The sequence below is a fragment of the Caloenas nicobarica genome, chromosome 1 (genome assembly GCF_036013445.1).
Source record: "Caloenas nicobarica isolate bCalNic1 chromosome 1, bCalNic1.hap1, whole genome shotgun sequence".
In the NCBI taxonomy this organism is placed as follows: Eukaryota; Metazoa; Chordata; class Aves; order Columbiformes; family Columbidae; genus Caloenas; species Caloenas nicobarica.
The window spans coordinates 161,256,057-161,281,333 of NC_088245.1; the positions used below are offsets into that span (position 1 = coordinate 161,256,057).

Consider the following 25,277-nt stretch of genomic DNA (forward strand, 5'->3'; position numbering starts at 1 on the left):
GAGAAACAAAACAATTAGTTAACGGTAACACTCCTGTTTTAATAAGGCAAGTATTCGAGTCCTACAGGCCAGTCTGATACCAGCATGGAATCAGGGATTCTTCAGTCTGGGTTTTCACTGGTGTGACTTGAGTTTACAGAACAGTCTGTCTGCTCAGCTGAGCAACTTTAGATTTAAAATTCAAGCATTTGAACAGAGGCCTAATTTATCCCTTGTAATTTCAGTCACAGAAATGAGGAGCCTAAGTGGGATAATGCTTCTGTGTGATGTTACGATCTCTACATCCTATCTAAGGGATACAGTGTGCCTCCCTCTTGAGTGGATGATGAGTGAGGTCTCCCCAAGCTCACCTAAGGAGTTGCTGCCCCTGAAGGGAACGTTCTTCTGTCCTCACACTCCGTGTCTCTGTTCCCTCCCTTGTGCTGCTGTTAATGCTTGGATGTACGACCCTGTGGTGAACCAGTTCAGAGGGATAAAACAATAAAAAATGAATCACTTTTAATACGATGTGTTTTCTGGTAGCTGAGTGCCATGAACCACCCATCTGCAAGGTGAGGCAAGAACAAGTGGCAGGAGAGGGGGGAAAAATTTAAGGAAATATAGCAAGGGCAAGTGTAGAGTCCTGCATCTAGGCAGGAACAACCCCAGGTTCCACTATAGCTTGGGGAATGACCTATTAGAGAGCAGTGTAGGGGAAAGGGACCTGGTGGTCCTGGTGGACAGCAGGATGACCATGAGCCAGCACTGTGCCCTTGTGGCCAGGAAGGTCAATGGCATCCTGGGGTGTATTAGAAGGGGGGTGGTTAGTAGGTCGAGAGAGGTTCTCCTTCCCGTCTACTCTGCCCTGGTGAGACCTCATCTGGAATATTGTGTCCGGTTCTGGGCCCCTCAGTTCAAGAAGGACAGGGAACTGCTGGAGAGAGTCCAGCGCAGGGCCACAAAGATGATGAAGGGAGTGGAGCATCTCCCGTGTGAGGAAAGGCTGAGGGAGCTGGGGCTCTTTAGCTTGGAGAAGAGGAGACTGAGGGGTGACCTCATTAATGTTTATAAATATGTAAAGGGTGAGTGTCAGGAGGATGGAGCCAGGCTCTTCTCGGTGACAACCAATGATAGGACAAGGGGCAATGAGTACAAACTGGAACACAAGAGGTTCCACTTAAATATGAGAAGAAACTTCTTCATGGTGAGGGTGCCAGAGCGCTGGAACAGGCTGCCCAGGGAGGTTGTGGAGTCTCCTTCTCTGGAGACATTCAAAACCTGCCTGGACACATTCCTGTATAACCTCATCTAGGTGTTCCTGCTCCTGCAGGGGGATTGGACTAGATGATCTTTTGAGGTCCCTTCCAATCCCTAACATTCTGTGATTCTGTGTGAGAAAAGTGAAAGATGCAGATAGTTGAGCGGGCACAGGGGAGCTGGGACCACTGTAGTAATGAGCTCTCAGATGAACTTAGCTGTAATATTAGTCCGCGCTCTAATTTAAGTACCTCAGTTTAGTGCCTAAAACTAGGTGTGATGAATTCAGGGCAAATTGTCTTTAATTATATGGAATTCTATTTTGTGAAAATACCATGTCCCTTGGATATTTGTGGCCAATGCTGTTTGCTTGCATTGCTGCTTTTATATAGGGTCTATGTTATCTTACAACACTGCTTTAATATATAACATTTGGGTAATAGTTGAAAAAGTTTTTTAAAAAATTTTCTGTAATCTTTTTAGGTTCTTATATCTTTATTTTGAAAACCTGAGTGTGCGTGGGAATATTTTTGCACTTTCGTGAATACAGAAGAGGTTTGAAGAAGGGCCTGTGTGTCTAGAAGCTTACGTACTTTTTCCATACAGAGCAATCTATTTAATAAGAGGGTTTTTTTTTCTCTTCCTACAAATTTTGTATTAAAAAAAAAAAAAGCAGCCTTGGCTGCCATGAGTTTGTAGAGTTCCCCTGACCTTTGTGCCATCTGAACACCTGAACTCTGTACTCTGGACGGAGAGATCAAATTCACAGTAAAACACTGTTTGGGAGGGAGGGTGGAGAAAAGGAAAAAGGCCCCATTGATGCCACCTTGTGGAAATTAGTAATAGCAACAAATGTCATTTTGCAGAGTTGCACAACGTGCACAAGTTCGAGTTCTCACAGCGTGACTCTGATTTCGTGTGAACCTGCGGTGCTTCCACGAAGTGGGGGCTGTGATGGGGGGGCATGGAGGTTTGAGCTCTGGGTACGGTGCTGCCCAACCGAGTATTTCTCCTGGCACGTGTGGACATGTGTGTGCCAGCCCAGCTCCCCCAGCTGTCACAGGTGTGGATGGATGCTGTACCTGTGTCTCTCCCAAATAATCTGAAACGAGTTCCAAGCTTCCCCTTTTCGCAGTGCCAGAACTTGGTCATGCAGCATCTTTCATGCGGGGTTAGGTGGTGCCCCCTTGAGCTTCAAAGGGTGGCTGGAAATTTTAAGCAGTCTGCAAGCTGTGAAGAGGTATACTAACTATTTTTCACCTTGCTCTCCTTTCTTGAAGCTTATGGCTGGGTTTTTGTTTGGTCCTTTAATAGAAATACTGTTTTTTAATTTTTTTCTTAAATGTATATATTTTCCTGTTTGCATTTTAGTGTCAGTCATGCTTAGTGTGGTCTAAGATGCATGTAAAGGCAGATCGTGTTACAAGGGTGTTTTGCTTTAATGAGAGGGAGCTGCACCAGGCCCTTAGGAATTGCAGTTTTGCATAGCTATTAAACACGTGAGAATCCTTTCTTTTCACAAGAAATAAGCATTTTTACAACCTCGATAGGAGAGGTGCAAAATACGTTGAGAAATAAGCACTTATCAGTAGTGTAACATAAATGATAGGCATACTAAAAAGGAATATTGAACAAACAATCCTAGGGTAGTTATTTTCACACAAATAGCCCACTATGTTGTGCATGAAAAGTCTCTGAGAATCTGCATCCTACAAGATGAAGTTGTGTATTTTCACTTCGGATAGAGCCTTGACTAGAGCAAACATAGACCTGGCTTTCCTGGGGCTCCAAGAGAGCTTCAACCCTCCCTTTTTCCAGCATTTTTCCAACTCCTCAGGGTCACCGGGCTGGCTGTGCTGGGGCCGTGAATGCCGGTGTGGTGGCCAGCGTGTGTCCAAGGTGGCCACCCCAGCTTCGCACTAAGCTGCCGTGAGGACACGAGGAGGTGCCGCTTCTGCTGCCTTCATGCTCCTTGTTCCTCGCACGCTGTTTTATCTGTACGACTCAATTGTGGTGAAGGACCAGGGTCTCCCAGAAGTGTTTGTGAATTGCTGAAGAGGCACGCTGTGTGCCTCAAAGTGTGTTGGGTGTACTGGTTGCTAATTTATAATGTATTCTGTTTCTAAAGAGTTGTTTTGATGGTGCATATTCTATTACTGAGGAAACCTATTTTTCTCTTAAATTCACAGAGTTTAGAGAGCCCAGCACTTCAACAACTTTCATTTACTGTCAGACGGGGGGAATTACTGGCTGTGATCGGTCCTGTAGGAGCTGGAAAAGTAAGTCTTACTGTTTACTCCGTTCTGTGGACTTTTTATGAGTTCGTTAAATGTAAACAGAAACTTGAAAATGTACAGTTCTGTTCTGTGTATAACGCCACACTTGACATCAAGATGCTGGCATTCAGGACAGGCAGATGTCCTCCTAGGGGTGGGGAGGAGATGGTTCAGAATTAAACAGTATTTTGTACGTTGCTTCTGTGCTCCATGTAGAGAGTGCTAGTGCTTTTCTACTGCTGGCAGTAGTTTGAGTGGCAGGGTGAAATAGGTCATTGTGTCAGTAAACGCTGCTCAATCTCTGTGATGTCTTTAACGCAATCAAACTTTTCAATTTTTACTTTTTAAATCTTTTCCAGTCTTCGCTCTTAAGTGCTATACTTGGCGAGCTGCCTAAAGACAAAGGTTTGATAAATGTTACTGGAAGAATCGCCTATGTTTCTCAGCAGCCTTGGGTGTTTTCTGGTACAGTAAGAAGTAATATACTGTTTGACAAGGAATATGAGAAAGAAAAATACGAAAAAGTTTTAAAAGTCTGTGCTCTTAAAAAGGTACGGTTTTCTCCTTAAGTGATGATGTTTATTTTTATCTTGGTGTTCTTTCAAACTGGTGGTATGTGTTGCAATATATAATACATAGAATTGGCTATTATTAGTAGCATGTGAAAAAGATCCTATTGCTTAACAGAAATATGCGTAACTATTTTTGACATTTGTGCAAGCACATTCTTGTAATTCCTAAAACTTTCACTAGAGGGAGATCTAGCTTATGCGAAGCACAGACAAATTAGGAAAAAGCTATTCCCAATTATTTAATTTCATAATCAGTTTAGCCCTTTTCACTGATATTATGGTAGGTGTGTGTGTAAATGCAATAAAAGGTGGAAAACAAATTATCAAGCTAGCTCTGTTTGTAACTTCCATTTTGTAAATACCCTGTTTGCTTTTTTTTAAAGTAAATGTCATGTCTATCATGTATTATGCATTGCTAACAGCTATCAGAAGAACCTTAGTGCTATATATTGGAGAACTTGCTGAGCCCAAGTAGTTTTATGAAAAAAATATTTTTTGAAAGCTCTGCGTGCAGAGGAGTTTGTGACATGAGATATAGAAGAGGATTAAGCCAGATTTGTCAAGAAACAGACATTTTGCTTGGCAGCTAAAAAGGTTTTATGCAGCATGTTACGAGATTCCTGTCAGCAGCAACACAGGTGAAAAGCAGATGGTTACTAGGACGAAAATTTTTTTGCAAGGTTTTTACACACAGTAGATAGAGTTTTAGTATCTCCTGCTGATATTCAGTCATATGCTGTTGTCTGAACTTAAAGTTTTAGTGACTTTGAAAGACAGCAGACTGCATTAAAAAAGAAAAAACACTTCATATTTGATGGTAGATTTGCTTTCATAGCTTTCTTTCAAATTTATTTATCTTACAAAAGCTATGACTAAACTTTCAGAATACGTTTTATGGCTTAATATAAAAATTCTGTGTTTCTTTAGTAGGAAATACAATAATATGACATGGCACACTGTATAATTTTGTTCTCTTATTTGTATTCCCAAGCCCCATAAATTAACCAAATTGTGTGATTAATATTTTTGTAGTTTTTCTCATGGATACGTTGCAGTAAGAATAAAAGTAATGCAGTTCTTAGGGACACTGTCAAATAGAAGATAGTTTACTGATAATAGTTTGGTTTTATTTATTGTGACAGCTCATTTTGTTCTAGTAAAAATAATTAATTATCTTATACTTAATTTTTAGTTTGATTGGGGTTTTTTTAAATCACCACCAAATATTCCTTGTAATACTAAGAACAGTAGTGCACTTCCTTCTGGCAAAGCTGTAGAAAAATTGAACTTTAAGATCTCACCTGTTTTTCCCGCTTTCTTAATTATCTTTTGCAGAAGGTACAAAGTCATATAGTAACTGCAGATATTTCATTTAGTATGAATCCTTATCTTTTAATGTGAGATTATAAGTTAATATTTTTCAAAGAAGAAAATGTTATGTTGAAGCAGCTTTGTTGATCAGAAGTTAAAATGATGAAAAGAAAAAAAGAAAAATCTTTCTAGCTCTTCTTTCATGTTCGCAGGACTTGGAATTATTAGCAGATGGTGACTTAACAGTAATAGGAGATCGTGGAGCTACGCTGAGTGGGGGACAGAAGGCCCGTGTAAATCTGGCCAGGTTAATGTTTTCTGCTGTTTCTAAAATTTACAAGTTGTCAGACTTTAGTGATTGAAGTAAACAAATGTAAGACTTTGCAATACTGACTTTCTTTAAACCTTTTAGAGCTGTGTATCAGGATGCAGACATCTATCTCTTGGATGATCCGCTGAGTGCAGTAGATGCTGAAGTTGGAAGACATTTGTTTGAAAAGTATGTTACTGCTTTATTTTCATTTGAAGTACAATTGTTATCTTCTAATTCCTTTTAGAAAAACATGAGAAAGCAGTTTTGGGGAGATGGATCTCTTCATGAAACTTAATGCATTCACTTTCTGAATTTGTTTGTCCTCTATTTTGTGTATTTGGAAGATGTATAGGTTTTTTTTCCTGTGTGTGTCTGTCATTTTGTTCGTGATTTTTAAAAGCCCCGTAAAAGTCCATTTTGAAGATATTATAAGTAGAATTATTCTAAGAGAATGTATGATATTTTCTTGAGGAAAATGTCAGATTTCATACCTGAGTACTGGGGTTTATAAATATTGGGGTTTATGTATATTACATGCATATGAGTGAAGAATAATATGGGTTGGGATTTCAGATCACTTCTTAGTTTGCTGTAGCTTTATTTGCATAGTAATAAGCACTTCATTAAAGTGGCTAAAGAAAAGGACAGAACTCTTAAATTTTCGAGTGATTTTTCATTTTGGTTCTCGAATGGTTGAAATCTCTCTTAGACAGCTGAAACAGAACCATGGCCTACAGAGCAGACCGTGGAGAGCAGAAATAGAGGAAAAGATAATGTATAAGCTTACCGTGAAATGAGCGATATTGGACCTCCTTTCATTCCTGAAGAAATAGAAGAATATTCGTGAAAAGTCAGGTTCCTTTCTCAGTGGATTCCCACTTCTCCATCTCTCTCTTCTTTCAGACTGCCTAATCTATGGCACATAGTGAGTGTGAGAATAATCCAGTATTCCCAGACTGTGTTTCATCCTTGCTTCCTTATAGCCTGGTATTAAAAAGTATAATCTAGAATTTATTAGAAGTAGAAGGAAAAAAATTCCATTTACTGAGTTCATTGGGCTTTGGCTGAAGCCTTAAATGAGAACGTTTTCTTCAGCATACTTACATCCTTTGAATTCCGTGCTCTAAATACATGAATTAACTTGGTTTTGCTGTTGTTCCCTCCTCTCCACCCCTAGACAATCATAAAAACTCGTCTTGCAGAAATGGCTGTAGAATTTGCATTGACTAGCACTGCATGTGTGTTTTGATTCCCCACGTGGGGAAGCTTCTAGTGTCTACATCTGAAAATTGTACGTCCTATTGATGTTTGCAGTCTTGAATTTGGAGATCCCTCTGAAACACCATCAACATTTTGTGCTATTGATTTCCTCAAATGGCTACTGTTTGTTTCCATCAGCCAGCATGGAGTAAGAGTTTTATGATGCATAGGCTTTATGTTCGTTATTGTGTGCAGGACCATTTTCACCTGCCACAGCTGATAGATGGAGTTCATTACTTCTGTAGTTCACACACTCGATCAAATTCCCTTAATGCCTTTTGAAGATATCTAGGCTTTAGCTGCTGCTTTTCTGTTTCTGCACAAGACCACCCTACAACTCCAGCATCTGGCTCTGTCAGCACCTGAGTTCTGAAAGTTCACCCGCCCGAGCTGTTAACCTGTCTCTCCCTTAAATCTGAAGGTCTTTTCACACAGGAGCGCACAGTAGTGCCTTGCAAGGGAGGTCACGTTGGCTCTTCAATTTATTCTGCGTTTTATGTGAGCTGTGACATTGGGAGCATCTGCATCCTACGGCAGGGGTGTCACACTCGTTTTCACTGGGGGCCACATCAGCCTGGCGGTTGCCTTCAAAGGGCCGGATGTAATTTTAGGACTGGATAAATGTAGTAGTAGTTACATTTATCCAGTCCTAAAATTACACCCGGCCCTTTGAAGGCAACCGCCAGGCTGATGTCAGCCCCAGTGAAAAGGAGTTTGATACCCCTGTCCTACTGCAAAACTTGAAGTCTGGGTTTTTGTACGTACAAAGCCATGAAGGAGCTAGAAGCTGTTGCTCTGCAAGCACAGCGTATGTTTTGCTGATAAATGTGTGGAGATGAGGAGAAATAAGGAGATTATGTCAGAGAATTCGAAACTCGGAAAACTAGCTGGCGTTCTTATTTTACTTTTGTTTGCTCTTCCTCTCCAACTCTAGATCAGTTGGAGCGAAACAGATAAAAGCAGAATGAAAGCATTTTGTGGAAAAAAAGGACTGGGTGGAGTAGCAATGGCAAGGAAAACTGAGCAAGGCCTCCCTGATCAAGATCTTCAGGGAGGCCTTTTTTACAAACAGAAGTTGTCTCCTGAGGCCTTCCATGGCAGCTGTAAAAGGTGCTGGGGGTGGTGGGGAGAGCGGTATGTTCAGTAGCTTGCTTTGAAAAACAAGGCAGGGCATGTTCTTTAATGCTTCCTGAATAGTGCTAGAAATGTGGAGGAGAGAGAAAAGCACTTGGGCAAGAAGGATTTCTTAGAACATGGTGCTGAGGAATGTCTGAGACACCACTTCATATGAGCTGCCCCCAGGAGTCTGAACCACGAGGCATAAAACAATGGATGAGATGGAAGAAGCAGTGGGTTAGTTAATGAGAATCTGAAATGGATATTGTTCAGTTCACTCGCTCTTTTTTTTCTTGTAATTTTATTTTATTTTATTTTTTTTTAGAAGCTTGTAGTCTATGTGTTTACATCAAAGATAGGTATGTTCCTAGTAATTCGCAGAAGCTGCGGTCTGTGGATGACTGGCTCATTACATTTGCTGCTTCTCCTCGCTCTGTTCAGCTATTGCAGTAAACAATTTAAAATATATAAATACTTTTCAAATGAGAAAAAATGCTAGTAGCACAGCTCCAGTGGCAAAACTGTCCACAATATTATTAATAAAGGATGTGTCTATTATGAATTTCTCCATAATATAGACAAGTTGTTCCATGGATGATGGAACAGATAAAGCCAGTTTTTCAATGAATTCCTCTTTCCTGGTCAGATTATTTGGGATTTAGTAGGGTATAAAGTGGAGATTCCCTATTTTTATGTTATTTGTAGCCTCTTTTACTGTGAGTTCTCTTGATGGTTAACAGTAGGCATGCTTCAGCCTTTTCCCAGTGAGGGGGCACTAGTATAGTTCTATGTTTTTCTATATATTTGTGTGTGTGTATGAAAATACACATATCTATATATATATATATCTAGAGAGAGAGAGATAAAAATAAAAGTAACTTTTCATTAGCTTTTTAGGAATGTGGTATTTTGAGACCTCTGGTTTTGAAATGAGGGACAACCATACATATGCAGTAGCACGTTTCTTTGTATGCCGAAGTTTGGAATAGCCTGTGATGTTCTGTGAAAATCATTTGGTCGTGCTTTGATCCCAAGAAATTTTCTGCTCTCCCTGTGCACCTTTCTAAACATATTTCTATAGATTATATGGTTTCAGATCGCCTTTGGATAGAAATTAAATTGTGTCCCATCAGTGATATTGACTCGAAATGGTGTTTATAAGAGTGAGATTTACAATCCATCAGTCTGTTAAGACAGGCACGGTTCTTCCCTTGTGTCTTTTCCAGTGACAGGAGCTGTGTGCCAGTCTCGGTTGGTGATCAGCCTCCTTTCTTTCTTATGAAAGTAGACAGACTTGCAGGACTGTCTGGGAATCTTTTGAAATGAGACCTAAAGTTGTGGTGGTACTTGGGAGTGGTATGCACAGGTGCATCATTCCTGCTATCAAATAGAATTCCACAAATCTCTCTCTCTCTCCTTTTTTTTTTTTAACAGTTTTTTTGAATGTGTGGTCATTTGTCCTCTCTCTCAGTTTTGCCTCTGGAACTAGATAAAAGCTGCAGAAGAAACCACTACAGTTATCACAGCACAGTAATGAACTTTAGCATCTCTTCAGGTGGAGCATTTTGGTAGCAGGCGATGGCATCCCCTAGGAACTCAAGGGACACGTAACTGGGCAATGGCTCATAGGATAACCGTGTGTTGAGGCTGACCAGAGAGTCACCTGGCAGGTTGACCAGGTGTCCTGAAAGATAAAGTCTCCCCGTTGCCATCTGAGGTAGCTGAGCCTTCCTCTGCAAGAGAGGGAAGGGAGCAGGCATGGTTTTGTAGCAAAAGTGTCCTACATAACTGCAGAAAACGGTGAGGAAGAATCGAACTGACAGCAGAGTGGGGAAATTCCATCGTGCGAAGTGCATGGATTAAGAGATCCCGAATTCCTCAGTGTGCTCTTACCTAAGCCCCAGAAGTGCTTGAGGGGAGGAGCAAAATAAATAGGGTAAAAAAAGTAAGAGCATTTAAAAAAAATAAATATATAGATCTGAATATTTCCTTTTTTTAAAGTAATTTGAGTTTTAGAACCCTTAGAAGTCCATGAATGCTTCCAGTCTCATACCTCTCAAATGTATGCTTGTAGATCTCCTGTAGCATTCGAATTTTGAGGAAAAAGGGCTAGTATGGTGATGTACATAATTAAAAGAAAGTGGAGCTCATCAGTCCTGTAGAACTAGCAGATAAAAGCTAGCATGTTTTGTTTCTGTAGAGGGATTACAGACAGAGTCGGTGTGTCAGAGGGACCAAGCAAAGATAACCCTGGCATGCACTTGCCAGTGCTGTGATTAAAGGCATATATATAACATGCTTCGTCCATTGATGGCAAGTGTACAGGAGAGCTGGCGTGTAAATATAAGGATTTCACTCTTCTCACTTTCAGGTAGGATCTCTCTAAATCAAGGATATCTCTAAGGCTTCCTTCCCACTTTGTGTTTCACACCTGGTTGATGCTCTATGCCTCTGATCCCACTGCAGTGGTTACAGCCCTCATGAGAAGTACTGGGCAAACATCAATGCCCTGTACCTCCTTTTTGTGTTACAGGTGTTGGTCTTGAAAACATATTAGTTATAACCTTTATGTTTAGATGATACAATTGAAATTCATTGAGCTCTGTTGAATTTATTGTAGGGAATACGTTTAAAAGGTATGAATATGTTGTAGTGATGTTGCTTGGGGTTTTGGCGTGTTTGTTTGTTTTTCCCAGAAAGTGAAAAGCACAAGTGTGATCACTGTACACTGTGTGTTTTCAAAAAATGGTAATTTTTTTCAGTTTTTATCTCACATAAATGTTTGATTTTTTTTTTTTCTTTTTTTAAGATCACGCGATATAAAAGCAAAAAAACCCCCAGTGTAGTTGTGTGCTTCAGTGGTCTGTGGGTGCACTTGCAAAACAGTTTTATGAATACTAAACCAAAAATGGGCTCAAGAGGGAGGTGTGCAGATTCATGTAGGAAAAGTTTATGAAGAGCTACTTAAACACTAAGATCTCTGGCTCAAAAAGTCCCTAATATATGGACTCTGGAAGCTAGAAATGTGTACCAAAGGAAGCGTCACTGTATGTTTGCTTATATACTTTCTCCAGCCACCCACTTCTGGCTGGTGCCTTGGACAGGGCAATGGATTTTGTGGACTGGTTGTCTTTATGTGTTAGCCCAGTGGAGGCTGGGGCTTGTCATGAGATGGGGAAAACCGGTTAGCAAGATGGGCATAGAAATAGAAACACCATAGTAGATGTGGGATTTTTTTGTCTCTGGCAAACATATCACACTTTTTTTTTGTTCTGAAATTTTCTAAAACAACCGAGGGATTGTTCTACCTAAACCACTTAAATTTAAAGGGAGAGGAAAGCAAATGTAGTTGGTAGATTAATATAACAAAGGCTTTATGTCTGTGAGTACTTCTGCATATGCTTTAATTTCATATCAGTGGTTATTACCATTGAAACAAATATAAGTATTAACTAAAGTTAAACTTGCATGTGAACTTCCATAATGGAGGGACGAAAAGAATGGTGAGGAAGGAAGTAGAATCATTAAAGAGGAGACACTTTGCAAAGGTGAAAGCAAGCTGGTTCTTGGAGATAAAAACTTAAAAAAGATTAAAGAACAACTTGTCTCAAAGAAAAGAAAACCTGATAGGGAAGAAAGAACAAAGGAGGATTCGCATGCACAGAAGCACCAAGATGCCGCCTTTACATAGAAGAGCACTGTGTTCTTGTGGGGCCCTTCTGAGTGTCTTCTGCTGCATGCTCTGCCCTATCAAAGCTCAAGCTAATTTGTTTTTAATTGTATAGAAGTTTGCTGTCAAAGTGCAATGGGTTTTTAAAATGGGTGATAGTATACTGTTACTTACATTTATTAACTTAAAATATTGCTTATTTTTGTTGAGTTGGAAGAGTGTAATTTCTGGAGAGTTCTATCCTGAGTCTGGTACTCCCAATGATGAAAAAAGGTCATTAATGCTAAATTTGTAGGTGATGGAAGACCAGGTGATGCTTCAGGCAGTTCTGGAGACAGACAGGAGTTTGGAAAGTCTTGGTTGCAGGTCGTGAATTAATAGATGAATGCAGCAGGGATAAGTGCAAAGTGTTGACTCCATGAACACACAATGAGCAGGGATCACTAGTGTGGCAGTTTTATGGAAAAGGAGGCTCCGATTGTGGTAGATCACAAATCCAGTATGAGTCAGCAATGTCATGCTCTTGTTGAAGAAACCGCGCCCTGGGATTTATGAGCAGTACTATATCTGGTAGTACAGGTAAAGCAATTCTCCTATAATGTTTTGTGCCTGTAAGGTCTCAGCAGGAATAATGTTTCAGTTTTGTCCACTTCCAAAAACTGTAGACCAGCTTCAGACTCCAGTGTAGCCCATCAAGAACATTCAGGAGTCGGGAGGGGTGGGGGGGCGGAAAGAGAGAGAGAACTATTTGTCACTAGAAAGAATAAAAAGTAATATATTTGGGGGACTTTATTTTTGGGACTTTATTTTTTCTTTCCTGTCTGGAGGAGAAAGACTTAATGTGTGAAGGGACTGTGTACACAGGAATATACCTACTGCAATTGGGGAAGTAGTGGATTTGCACCAAAAGATGTAAACATGGACTTCACAGAATAATTTTGTAATGGTGAATGTAACTTGCCCCTGGAATACATCTTCAAGGATGTTGAAATTTCTGTTGTTGAGCTTAAACATGCAGAACAACCCATCCGACATGTCAGGAGCGCTTCTAAGTTTAAATTGATTCTTACTTTGGGAAGGGGATGCAACTTTCATAGCACCTTCATCATCTTTTCGTTGTACTGAAGAGGCTGACGAACCTTTGGGTCTTCTCTGTCCAGATCTTGTCTGGCTGGGTGCATGTGTGTGTGTGCATTTGTGTATTTAATGAATGTGGCAATGGTGACTGCAATTTGTGCAGTAATTTTTCCTGTTATCATGCATTAAATATGCTTCACATTCCGACTGACAAGAGTGTGCCTCCCGAGAGTGCGGAGAAGCGCAAGGAAGGTCACCCTTTTGGGGTTTTAAACAGCGAGTCGAAACGTGGTGGCAGTTCTGGGCATACTCCAGCAGAGGTCTGAACCCATGGACCAGCTATGTCCCCTGCTGAGACGGGCTTTCCCTGGATCCCCCAATTCATCAGTGAGAAGGGGACACACTGTCAGATAGTGGCTCACATAGAATTGGGGGTTTCACCCAGAACTGATGGTGAGTCTTTCTTCAGCCACACAGAGCAGTATTACTAAAAGTAGGTGGCGTGATGAAACTAAGTGTTAGTGAACCAGTTATAAACACATATGGACTATTTTGGAGTTGTGTGGTGTTGGTTTTGTTTTTTGTGATGGTGGCTTTTTTGTTTTGTTTGGTGTGAGTTTTGTGTGTGGTGTGGTTTTTTTGGTTTGTGGGTTTTTTTTGTGTTTTGGTTTTTTTTTTTTTTCAGTTCTAAGACAATACCAAGTTTTCACTAACAAGAATTCAGCGAGCCTTCTGAGTTTTTTACCAGCCCTTTTGCCACATTTGGTTTTGCTGAGCCTCTCTTCTAACTCTGGCTTTGGTCTTCTGTGGCACCCAAGGCACTGTATGAACTTAATGCTCGCTGTAAACTGCAGAATAGATGTTGTCAAGTAGGTGAGAGAATATTAAAAAAAAAAAATTAGAAAAAGGTTTCGAACATAAAACTCAAGTAATTTGATATTTTGAAACAGATGATAAGTATATGCTTAGTATTTTACTAGTTTTGCAACTTCTGTGCTCCACGATGATACACTATTTTAAATGGCAAAATTTTCTAGTGAGCTGTCTGAGCAGTGAGTTGTTTAACGTGGTAATAGATCTAAATATACACTGTTTGTTGCCGTTTTTCCTCCCTGTGCTCATGCCAGTGAATCGTGACAACAATTTTTCTACTCACCTGTTATCAACAAACTATTCAGCTAGTTTCTTCCTACTCAGATAGACATCAAATCAAGAATTGTTGTTTTTTTAAAAAAATTCTCAATTGAATGAACTGGTAGATCAGTGGAAATATAAATTTCCACAGAGGTCATTTGTGCCTTCCCTCCTGAGATCAAGGTCATGCAGGATACTGTGCTGACAGCTCTGACTGTTCCAATTGGTTTGCTCTGATGCTGTGATAATCCACTTTTTTTTTCCTCTTCTTTTTTTTCCCCTCCAAATGCAAACTTGATGTGCAGTGGGTTCACTGTGACTCAGGATCAAGATTTAAAGGTTTTCAGCTGTAGGATATTCTAGTGACTAGTTTGTCCCAGTAAGCTGTTAGACATATATGTGGCACACAGAAAAATATCAGCGATCAAAGTGGTAAATAGGCTGTGGGACTATGTAGGGGGACGCTAGATCTCTTCACGGTGAATACCTGATATATTCTCTTTTGGCAGCTTTCCTGCTAGGCTAGTAAATATCCTGTAGCCTCTCTGATCCATGTCCATAGGTTTTATTGAAGACTATGTTTTGCTGCGTGTGTTCAGCTGGTGCTCTAGTTGCCATGTGGTTTGTTTCAGTGACTGCTCAGAGGGTGGACAGTAGCCACACCACAATAATGCTCCCATGAAAAGCCTGGTGTATGAATAGTTGCCACTGCTCAAATAGTTATGCTGCTGTAAATACCTTGATTAATTGTTACCTTGTCCACCTAAGAATGACATCATGGGTTTATAGCTGCTTCTTGAATGCTGCATAGCAAGCATGTAACTTTCTCAGGAAGAATGTTACTTTTAACTTAATTTTACTGCACAGTTTATTTGGAACACTGTAATATGTATAGCATGTAATTATACTGTCTAGTACTAGTATTAACCATTTTATAGCACTCCACTTCCTACAGCCTTTGTAGATGTGATAAAGTAGATCTTAAGTGCTGTGTGGGGAGTTAATTGCATATACAACATGAATGTATGAAAAACAGTAAGCAATATGATATCATTGTTGTTAACCTCATGTTCTTCTCCTGCCTTACCACCCTTACTGCTTATTTGCATTTCTGCATTGAATTTGTACTATTGGATTGCTGTGGTTTTGCTTGTGGTTTTTTTTTGGAGAACAGGGAGAGAATTTGTATGTGCATGTGGGTGTTTGTTTTTTTCGTTTGTGGTGAGTGCCACATTAGCGAAAATGAGCCCGAAAGGAGCAGATCTGTGGAGAAAACGCACCGAGCCGAAGTCCTCGTGCAGCGGGTGTCAAGAGGATGGGACCAGACTCCTTTCAGTGGTGCCCAATGACAGGATGAGAGGCAACGGGCACAGACTGAAGCACAGGAGGTTCCATCCAAATATGAGGAGAAACTTCTTTACTGTGCGGGTGCCAGAGCACTGGAACAGGCTGCCCAGGGAGGCTGTGGAGTCCCCTTCTCTGGAGACATTCAAAACCCGCCTGGATGTGATCCTGTGTGATCTACTCTAGGTGATCCTGCTTTAGCAGGTGGGTTGGACTAGATGATCTCCAGAGGTCCCTTCCAACCCCAACCATTCTGTGATTCAGAAGGTTCTGCCTTCAGCAGGCTGCAGCCTGGCGCTGTGGGCTTCATTCCTCGTCAGCTGCGTTCTGAGGAGGAGTGCTGCCAAAGTGCGTGTCCCTGCTTGGGTTTGTGTAGAAGTCGGGTTTGTGGGCCCCAAAACCACTCACCAGCATGAGCAACAGCAGATAGAGTTGAGACAACTGGGAGGTGATCTTCAAAAAGGCACTTTTGATCCAAGTGGAAAATACCAGTGTATATGCCTTCACTGGACACTTCAGTTCTAGACAATATCAGTTTTCCTTCTTTTCTTAAGATAGCGAGTAGTTGAGAAAGGGGCGTCCTCTTGAACAGTTTGTCTCCCCGTGGTGTTACTGTGGGGACGAAGGCGAAGGCAATGAGTGTGGTGGTAGTCTTGGAAACTCGTGTCTGCGCTGGTTTTTTTTGTTGTTGTTGTTGCCCTTTCCCCCTGCCCCCCTTTTTTTCTTTTTTTTTGGGGGGGGGCGCTCTGCTGGCCTTTCAGGGCTCTGCTGAAAAGATAACCAGAAATCTTTTCTTCTAAGACTGTATGAGATTGAACTGCATTTGCCGAATGGGTTTCGTGCACCTTCACTCCTCTCTCTGATTCCCAAACTTCAGAGGCCTCTAGGGTAGGCAGGTGAGGTACTGGAGAGGAAGCTGGGCCCTGATTCCATGGGAGAAGGTCAGAGGTGGGTGAAGGACTCCCTCCTCTGCCTCAATACATACTTGAATGTAGCTCAGATCAGTAGTGCTGTTTACTTCTCCAGAACTCTCAGTAGCTCACCGTTAGCGCTGCTCTGAGAGCTCATCTCAAAAAAGTTACTTTTACTGGTTGTATTTTGCTGTAATTGTCATCAGTATGTTCTCCTGCTTTCTCTTTCCGTTAGTTTAATTTTTGTTAAATACCCTCTTTGCAATCCAGCTTATGACATGTACATTTGTTAGGAGGATGTTTAAGATTATTTTAATAAAATGTCCTTAAGGTATTTCTTCTTCTTTCACCCCAGACCAGAAATATGAAATTTCTTTCCCCTACCTTCAAAACTTATGAAGCTAAATAAGGACCATATCTGTTAAGTGTAGTTTTTAAAAGCCTAAGTAATAACGGGCGTCTTTTTTTTTTTCTTATTTCAAATGCCATATAGTTGAATAGAAAACGTTTTATGGAAATAGTCAAAATGGTTTTGGACACTTCTTTTTCAATTAACTTTTTGATCTCTCTGCAGATGTATTTGTCAGGCCTTACATCAGAAGATCTCTGTTTTGGTCACTCACCAGTTGCAATATCTCCGGTCTGCAAATCAGATTCTAATTTTAAAAGATGTAAGTGATTTCAGTGTCTATACTTTGTTATCTTACATACTTTATAATTATCCTTTTTAATCTAAGAATGAAAAAAAATAGTTAAAGATTTTTATTTTTGGTTTGTAAACATATTTTCTATCTAGTAATGACAATATGTTTTTAAAGATTTATAATCATTAATGAAATAAGTTGGTTTTTCTTAGAATACCTTCCCTGAAAATTCTGTTCCTGAATTTAATCATGCATATACTTAAATATTGATTTTTATCTTATATATATATAATATACTGTAAGAGAATTACTTATTTTGAGACTATGTTAATGCTCTGCTTTTATTCTTGTTTGTTACACTTCTGTGTGAATTAAGAACTATGTTCAATTTACAACCAGTCCCTTTTTTAAACTAGGGCTGAGAAATAGTCACAGATACCTTTGAGAATGAGCAGGCCTTGAGTGAAATTGGTTCCTCCTGAATTTCATTGTACCAGATACTCAACGGTAGAGAGGAAAAGCAAGAACTTTGGTTTACTTTTGATTTATCACAAAGTTGCAAAAAAGGACACTAGCCATCTTTTTCCTCCCATTCAGATATATTTAAAAGTTACAGTAGCTTTCTAGAAGTGAGTTTCTGATAGAGCTGTAAGAAGTGTGGAAATGGTCTGTGTTGCTCGTTGTAGAGCTCTTTGAGGACCAGAAAATTAAGCTGCTGTTTACCCCTAGCCTGGAGTGATATAAAAATTCTGATGGTTATATATGTAGTTCAACAGCTTGTCCTAAAGCTGCATGGCTATCTCCCACAGCTTCAAGGAGGTAATTCTCAGCTGGCTGTAACTGGACTTTTGTCATCCTGTTTGTGTGCTCCTTGGCTTGGTTAGCTGCTGGCTAGAGGGTGAAGAGTTTGTTTCTGCTCTTCTAAGTGAGGAACTCGTAGTTAGAGGCTTCAGCTCAGTTACTGCAGCGGGATGTGTGCTCAGCAACTGCAGAACCCCAGAGGCAGCAGGGATCGGTAGGAAAAATTGTCCTTTATGGAAAGTGTATAATGAAGATAATCAAAGCTTATATTAATTGTAGGGTAAAATGGTGGGGAAAGGTACCTATTCAGAGTTCCTGAGATCTGGCATCGACTTTGCTTCCCTTTTGAAAAAAGATGAGGAGGTAGAACAGCCATCGGTTCCAGGAACCCCCAACCTGAAGTCTGCCCGGAGCCGAACCTTCTCAGAGTCCTCTGTCTGGTCCCAAGATTCTTCTGTCCCCTCACAGAAAGATGGACCAGTGGAACAACTGCCTGTGAGTGCTCGAAGGACACAGACGTGTCTCAGTTCTTGTCTGGCTGGTTTTTAACTTAAACTGCGACAGGCCTTTCCCTGCTGCATTTTGAATGTCAGGGACTGTGGGATGGCATTAGCAGGTGAGAGCTCTGCCCAGCGTTGTGCTTGGCTGTCAGTCCTGCAGAGGATGGGCATCCCACAGCTCTGCGCTGCTCTGCTCAAACCCAGCAGAGTGAGTTTGTTCAGGTTCAGCATCAGCTCTGCTGGATGCAGGAATCATTCCTAGAGGTGTCCAAAACCACCGCAGGGTGCTTCCTTCATCCTGTCCTCTGACAGAGGTGCTTTAAAGGGTGAATACTACTGTATTGGGCGGGCTCAGGATTTCAGGGAAGGTTTATGCGGAAGTGGTGGATTTACACAAAGTCTGCATCTGCATGGTTGGCATCAACATCCTGACATGATCTTGAGATGGCCCTGAGGGGTTAACCTTGGGACATCACAGCATGGCTCTCCTCAACCCTTCTGTTGGTGAAAACAGAACACTTGGTGTTGTGCCAGCTGGACTTGATATCTCTTGGTCTGCTCAGTGCAAAAGCAGCTGTAAGGTTTCTGTACCAGAGGTGGCCCTCCGCTCATGTGTTTGCATTCACATAAAGCAGGGTGGGAGCCCTGTGATCCCGCTAGACTTGTGCTAGCACTGCATCCATGGAACATGTGGAACAAATGGAAAAAGCAATCCTTGAGTGTCCCCGATTGTCACCTTTATGCTATGGGTATATATTATTTTTTTTTCTTTTTGATGATGAAAAACAGTTAGTTAAGGAAAAAAAAAAAAAGGCTGCTACAGACTTTCGCTTTTCGTACCTTTTTGGGGGAATGGTTTTATGCCCAAAATGTATCTGATATTATTAATGTCCCAGTGGTTACTCCATTATTAAATCCACAATGGTGCGACAAACTTTTTAGCAGTATTAGAGCTGGTGGGTGGATGTGAGAGAGGGGACTGGAGAAACAAAAAAACCCCAAGATAGGCTTCTCTTCTTTTATAGGTGAGTAGGTGGGGTTTCTCTTTTTGCATCTAAGTCAGGTCTGTTCATTCCACTGCTCTTCTACAGCTGTGTCTCCTGACAACAAAATCAGGTGTTATGTGTCTGCTAAACTGGCACTAGTTTTTCAGTGACAGTACAGTAAAAAAAAAAAAAAATCTGAGTTTTGTTCATTTGAATAGTCCTTTCACCTTCTTTATGCCTGTCTCATTTTTTCCTTTGCTGTCTTTCAGTGTCCCTCATCCATTGCTGGCTTAATATGATTTCTCATTTGTCATTTTACTTGTTTTCCCTAATTACAGATGCTTTATCGGTACTTACAAGGAGGTGATTAGAACTTTATGGGTAATTTGTTACTCTGAGCATATGTTGATTGATTTTTGGTACATAATTGCAGAAGAGTATTTACTTTAAATACTTTTCTGAAAAGGAAACATTACACATTCTTGCATTCTGAAAACAGAATCTTTCCCAATTCAAGGCCTTAGTTTCCAGAGCTGTTACGACTGAGGGTAGTATATAAGAAAAGAAAAAACTTGGCTTAGGAGTCAGTTAGAGTAAATATTTCTGGTAGTAAATGAAGCCATGTTACATGCCGTGATGTAATGCAAAATAAAATCCTCATAGTGTCATTTTGCAGAGATTTTTCAGTATTACTGCACTGAGACTATTTTTTTTTTGTCAAAGCTATGGTTCCAGTATTTAAAGTTTTTATACGCATTCACTTTATCTCTTTATTTAATCGTTCGCTAATTCTGAACCATGACTTTCAAGTGGCTTATACTGAATCTGTAACTGCAAGGTTGGTGTTTTTAATTCTTTTTTTTGTGGGTTTTTTTAGGCTGAAAATGCACTGGCTGCAGTGCCAGAGGAGGGTCGCTCTGAGGGAAAAATCAGCTTTAAGCTTTACAGAAAATATTTCACTGCGGGAGCAAACTGCTTTGTGATTTTTATACTTTTAGTGTTCAATATTTTGGCACAGGTAAGTTACCAGGAGCCATAAACAATATTGAGTGTATTTTGGGGTTGCCTTTTTTCTTTTTTTTTTTTTCTTTGTAACATAGTGTTTTGCTTTTTACTGAGATGTTTCATCTGAAATGTTTGGGAGCGTGGTGGTGTTTAATAATTTTATAATATACTTGATCAATTTTTCTATATCAGCATGAAGTTTTGATACAGCATTGAGAGATCCTGTACTGATCCTTAGTGAGGAAGAGGATAGGCAAATATTGTGTATAATGCAGACTGTAGCAGGTATGCAAAAGAATATTTAAACAAGGAAAATGATTTTGAAACTTACTGAAATAAATGGTGAGCTGGGGAAGCTGCATGGAGATAGCTTATTGCCTTCTTCTCTGTTTCCTGCTGAGGAAGCTTAAATTCATTTCATGGAAGTGATTGGTCTTGGCTGTAAAAAATAGTTGATATATTTAAACATGTTACTTCCTTTTTGATTGTGCTTGAATTGAGTCTGTAGGAAAGATAGCTGAGCAGGATCAAATCTCTGCAGTAGACTGCCCAGAAGTTTAAATTCACGTGAACAGAGGTGTATTTTGAGATAAATAACTGTGTTACAAGTTTATAGCCACCTCTCGGCACAGAAGGAAGGTGGCAGTAGGAGTTTTTTCCCTCCCTCTTCTCTCATCCTCCTTCAACCCTGTTTCTGGTAATTATCTCCTGTAAACACAAATTTCTGGACTGGTAACATCAGAAAGTTTGTTAATCAAAAAACATTTTGGAATATCTCTAGTAGCAAATTTAGGAATTGAAAAAATGAGTCCTTTAATGTGCAATTAACATACATTAGGAAGAGCTACTATATTTTGTTTGCTTAAGTGCATTGCTTTCCTTTAGTTTGCTATCATGTAAGGTAATTTAAGGTAACTTCTTTCTTTGTAGAGGGTTCTAATGCACCTTCTAATGTGCTTTGCAAATTTCTGCTCATCCTGAAAGACTGGATGGCATACTTTCCTGAATATGTGATGTTTTCCCAGAGAACATGAAAGAATAGCAAGGAAATTTAATTTTCTAATTTTTTTTTCATTTTGTAAGATGATTCTTGTATTTACCTCTTTTACTCAAGGTGGCATATGTTCTTCAGGACTGGTGGCTTTCTTACTGGTAAGTTGATGATAGTAACTGGTCAGTTGTTTCTGCCTTTTCAGTCAAGCTGTTCATCTAACAGAAATCAGTGTTGTTCAGGTGGTGTGGAGGGAAAACCCCTGTTCTGAGGAAGTCCAGAATATTCTTGATCTTTTTCTGATCTTCGCTCATTTTGTGTGTGGAAAGCAACTGAAACTATGCTAAAGTGTAGCCTGAGGTAGCTTCTATTCATGGTGTGATGCATGACAAATCAGTACATGGGATCTTTTGAATGGAAGATTTCAACAGGGTTGAATTTAGAAACAGTTAAGTGTACTTATGAATATTTGTGGAATGTGATTTGATGATCCTTATCTTCTGTATGCATTTCCACAGGGCAAATCATCAAGAAAAGCTGAATGTCACAACAAATGGAAATAATGGAGCAAATGAGACTGAACATCTAGACCTTAACTTTTATTTGGGAATTTACGCAGGTAGTTAAACATGCACGTGTGTGTCTAAAGAACTATTTATTATCTGACCTATTATAATAAACAGTTTTGAGAGGTATGAAGCAATGGCAGTGTGGGAAAATGTGATTTCAAGCAGTAACTGAGTTATGTCTTAACAGATTAGGAGCTTCAGTCTTGCTTCCTGACTAAATTAATTTGAATAAATAAAATTAAAAAAAACTAATGGAAGAAATAAGTTGAATGCGGACTCTTAATTTGCTTTGCCTGGATTTTGGAAAGTAAACTGGGAATTGAGTATTCAAAAAGTCAGTCACCGTAAGGTTGTGGTTATTGTCTATACTAATAGGTCATTGAGCTAAATCTTCAGTTATTATATGGATGGGCAAGAGGGATTAGAAATGGATCTTCATTCTACGTTGTTGTAAAACTTGGCATGGCTACATTCCTTCTGAAGTGTCATAGCAAAACAACCAGTTTTAAAAAAGCATCCTACAAAGGTATGCAAAGCAGGATGTTTAAAAAGCATTTCAATATATTCCAATAGGTAGCCATATGCTTCTGAATATCCAGAAAAGGGCATTGATCCTTGTATTCAGACATCCAAACATCTTGAAATACTGCTCTGAAATGTAGTAAAAATTGGCATAGAAAAATCTTGTGTAGAAATATGCTCTCAGACTCTGCTATTTAGCACATCTGGTGATGCACAGTTTGGTATGGCATGGTAGTTTATTGATAGAGGTGTAAATGATATGTATAAGAAAACAAGTGAAATACCAGAAGAATATGTATTGAATGTATTCAGAAACATCTCTCATGGGGGAGAGGCTGGAGGTTGGGCTGAGGATTTTTTTGTTTGGGTTTTTTTTGGAATGCCACGTGATCAAAGTGCCTGACAGAAAACATTGTGCTTGGCCTGGGAAGCAACAATTTAGTAGCCAGATAAACTTGGCTCGTATTTTCTCGGTGTAATGTCTTATTTCATGAGTTGTTTCAGTGGACTGCACAGTATGATTAAGTGTGGGAAATTTGGCTTTCTCTGACCATATAACCTAAACCACGTCATGGAAAATTTTATCCTTTAAGGCAGATTTTGTTCTAGATAGTGTAACAGCCAAAATTACCTTTATATTGGAATGTTCAGATGGCTTGGTGAGATATTTGCAACAGTTGGACAAACAGCATTGAGTTACCTACACAAAATTATAAGTGAAGTTTAAAAGTTATAAAAAGACAATACATTTCATATGAAGTACGTAATAACTTGCCCTTTTCTATAACCTCTGTAACTGTGTAAAATAATTTAACATTTGTATTTATGATTCTAAGTATTAGGAAAAAAAAGAATAACTGTGTTAATTCCTTCCAATTCCTTTTTGTTTCAATGAGACAAGGATTTAGAAGAGTAAAATTTCTGTTAATGGGAAACCCCACTGGCGAGAAGTGAGGTACCAGTTCCACACCTTTTCTATAAAGTCAGCGTGCAAAGAGCCCTTGTCTCTCTCACGCCAAGGTGGTGAGCTTGTAAACAGGGAAAACAAAAACCTTCAGCATGAGACAGGCTGGATGAGGAACTCAAAAGTAAGTCTCCTTCCTCCCCTTCTTGCCAGCCATTAGGTCTTTTCAGGTGATTTGTTTGGTGAGGGTCGTGCCAGCGCCTGAATGCAGTTGTACCGAAATGTGGGGTTCTCAGGACTTGCTCCCTCTGCTCCCACAGGCTGCTCTTAGGCGTGGGCTCTGCCACAGCCTCCTGCCTCGTACATCCTCTGCTCCCTTTTTGCATTACCCAGCTTTCCTGCTTGGATATGTGCCGTTACTCTTGGAGAAGTTGTTTTCTTGTACTTGGCCCGAAATACAGCAATCAGGACAAGGCAAACAAGCTCTCATCCCGGCCATGGTTTTTTTTTTCTTAAAAACAGCACCGTGTAGAATGTGGGCCATAAGCTGGGAGCATACACATGCGATAGGGATACCTTTTCTTGCATGCTGGGGAGGATACAGCAGTAAGGAGGATGGAATAACTGATTGACTTAACCACATCACATAACTTAAAACCTCACTCTCACCCACTGTTACTATAGCTGTTCCTGAATTGTGTCAAGTTTTAACCTGTCCTTTAGAACAGGCAATGTTTTATCTTGACAGTTAGGGTCTAACTTCAGGATGTCCTCAAGGCCTGAGCATCTGGGCTTGTGGTGGCCGTGCTTAGCTTCTGGAGCAGATCACCTGGAGCCTGGAAGCACTGCCAAATGTGAGGTTAACACCTTCGCTGTTCACCTTCATCGACTGGGAGTTTGGGCAGCCACACTGGAGATCACACACAGCAAACAGAGCAGCAGCAGCGACCTCGTCATTCTTTATTTCCATCTTTTGCCCTGTAGCACCTCTGTGTTGTAAGTGGAGATGAGCCCAGAAGAAAGACAATCAATCTGCAGACCAGTTCCCTAGAAGGGCTCTCTTTCACATGGCACAAGGGATGCATCTTATACTGTGTTCAAGAAATACACATAATTTAAATGATTTGATGTGGTTTACAAGGGGAAGAATGGCATGAGTGGTTTGGGCTGATTGAGAATAACTCAAGGTTGTCTCTAAATAGCCATGTATATATTACTTGGTTAATACCTGCTGGCAAATGCTGAATCTTCACAGTGACCTCTGCAAGCCACAATTATACATGGTACTGTGAAATGAATTTCTTAGCAGAGATGTTATGGAGGAGGTTTTAATACAGGTTTATTTTGTGGTTTAACAGACAATTTCTACATTTCCATAAAGCACCAATTCTTTCAAACCGAAAAAGAGAAATTGTTTAAATTGATGAGCTGATAGTAGCTGAAATTAGTGTACAAATATAAGATACCTATGTTCTGCATTCAGTCTGAGTACCTAGGCTTAAATTTGGATTCTTGCTATATACAGAAGTCAACAAAATTTGGTTTTGGTTCAATTCTATTTATAAATTCTTTTCCTTGTAAAAGGTCCATCTCTGTATGCATGCTCTGTGTTTTGTTGTTTTTTTTTTTTTACTTTCAGGTTTAACGGTGGCTACAATACTGTTCGGCATAATAAGAAGTCTTCTGGTGTTTCAAGTTCTTGTTAATTCCGGTCAGAATTTGCACAACAAAATGTTTCAGTCCATTTTGAAAGCTCCTGTCTTGTTTTTTGACAGAAATCCTATAGGTAAGGTTAATAGTAAAAAACCTCTTAACACTTAATATATCTCATTGATAATGTTGACTATACTATTTCTGGACAATTACGATTTTACAGTGTTTTTGCACATTTGTGGTTTTTGTTGGTTTTTTTCCTTCTTCTATTCTAAATTTAATAGCGTGGTCTTTTTAAATTTATAAAGTCAGAGCACTGACTACTTATTGGTGGTTGATGTTGCTCTCTTCACATACAGTCTACAGAAGACTGAATTATGTGTGGCTTTGGTGTGGCATATTGACGTGCTAGTTGCATTGCTGTTCTAATTCAGTTACACAGAGGTGTATTCCATGTGCTGAATGTATATGCATGCATTTTG

General features: G+C 39.9%; 1 protein-coding gene across 2 annotated transcripts in view; it reads left to right on the forward strand.

Moving 5' to 3' along the window:
- The window catches only part of ABCC4 (ATP binding cassette subfamily C member 4 (PEL blood group)), a 158,033-nt gene that overhangs the window by 37,717 nt on the left and 95,039 nt on the right, over positions 1-25,277 (forward strand). For both annotated transcript variants that reach the window (XM_065642154.1, XM_065642160.1), the window contains exons 10-19: positions 3,426-3,515; positions 3,872-4,063; positions 5,608-5,702; positions 5,808-5,894; positions 16,795-16,891; positions 17,945-18,160; positions 20,029-20,169; positions 21,271-21,308; positions 21,666-21,766; positions 24,782-24,928. In XM_065642154.1, coding sequence (XP_065498226.1) covers positions 3,426-3,515; positions 3,872-4,063; positions 5,608-5,702; positions 5,808-5,894; positions 16,795-16,891; positions 17,945-18,160; positions 20,029-20,169; positions 21,271-21,308; positions 21,666-21,766; positions 24,782-24,928 — 1,204 coding nt within the window. The remainder of the gene's footprint in view (positions 1-3,425; positions 3,516-3,871; positions 4,064-5,607; positions 5,703-5,807; positions 5,895-16,794; positions 16,892-17,944; positions 18,161-20,028; positions 20,170-21,270; positions 21,309-21,665; positions 21,767-24,781; positions 24,929-25,277) is intronic.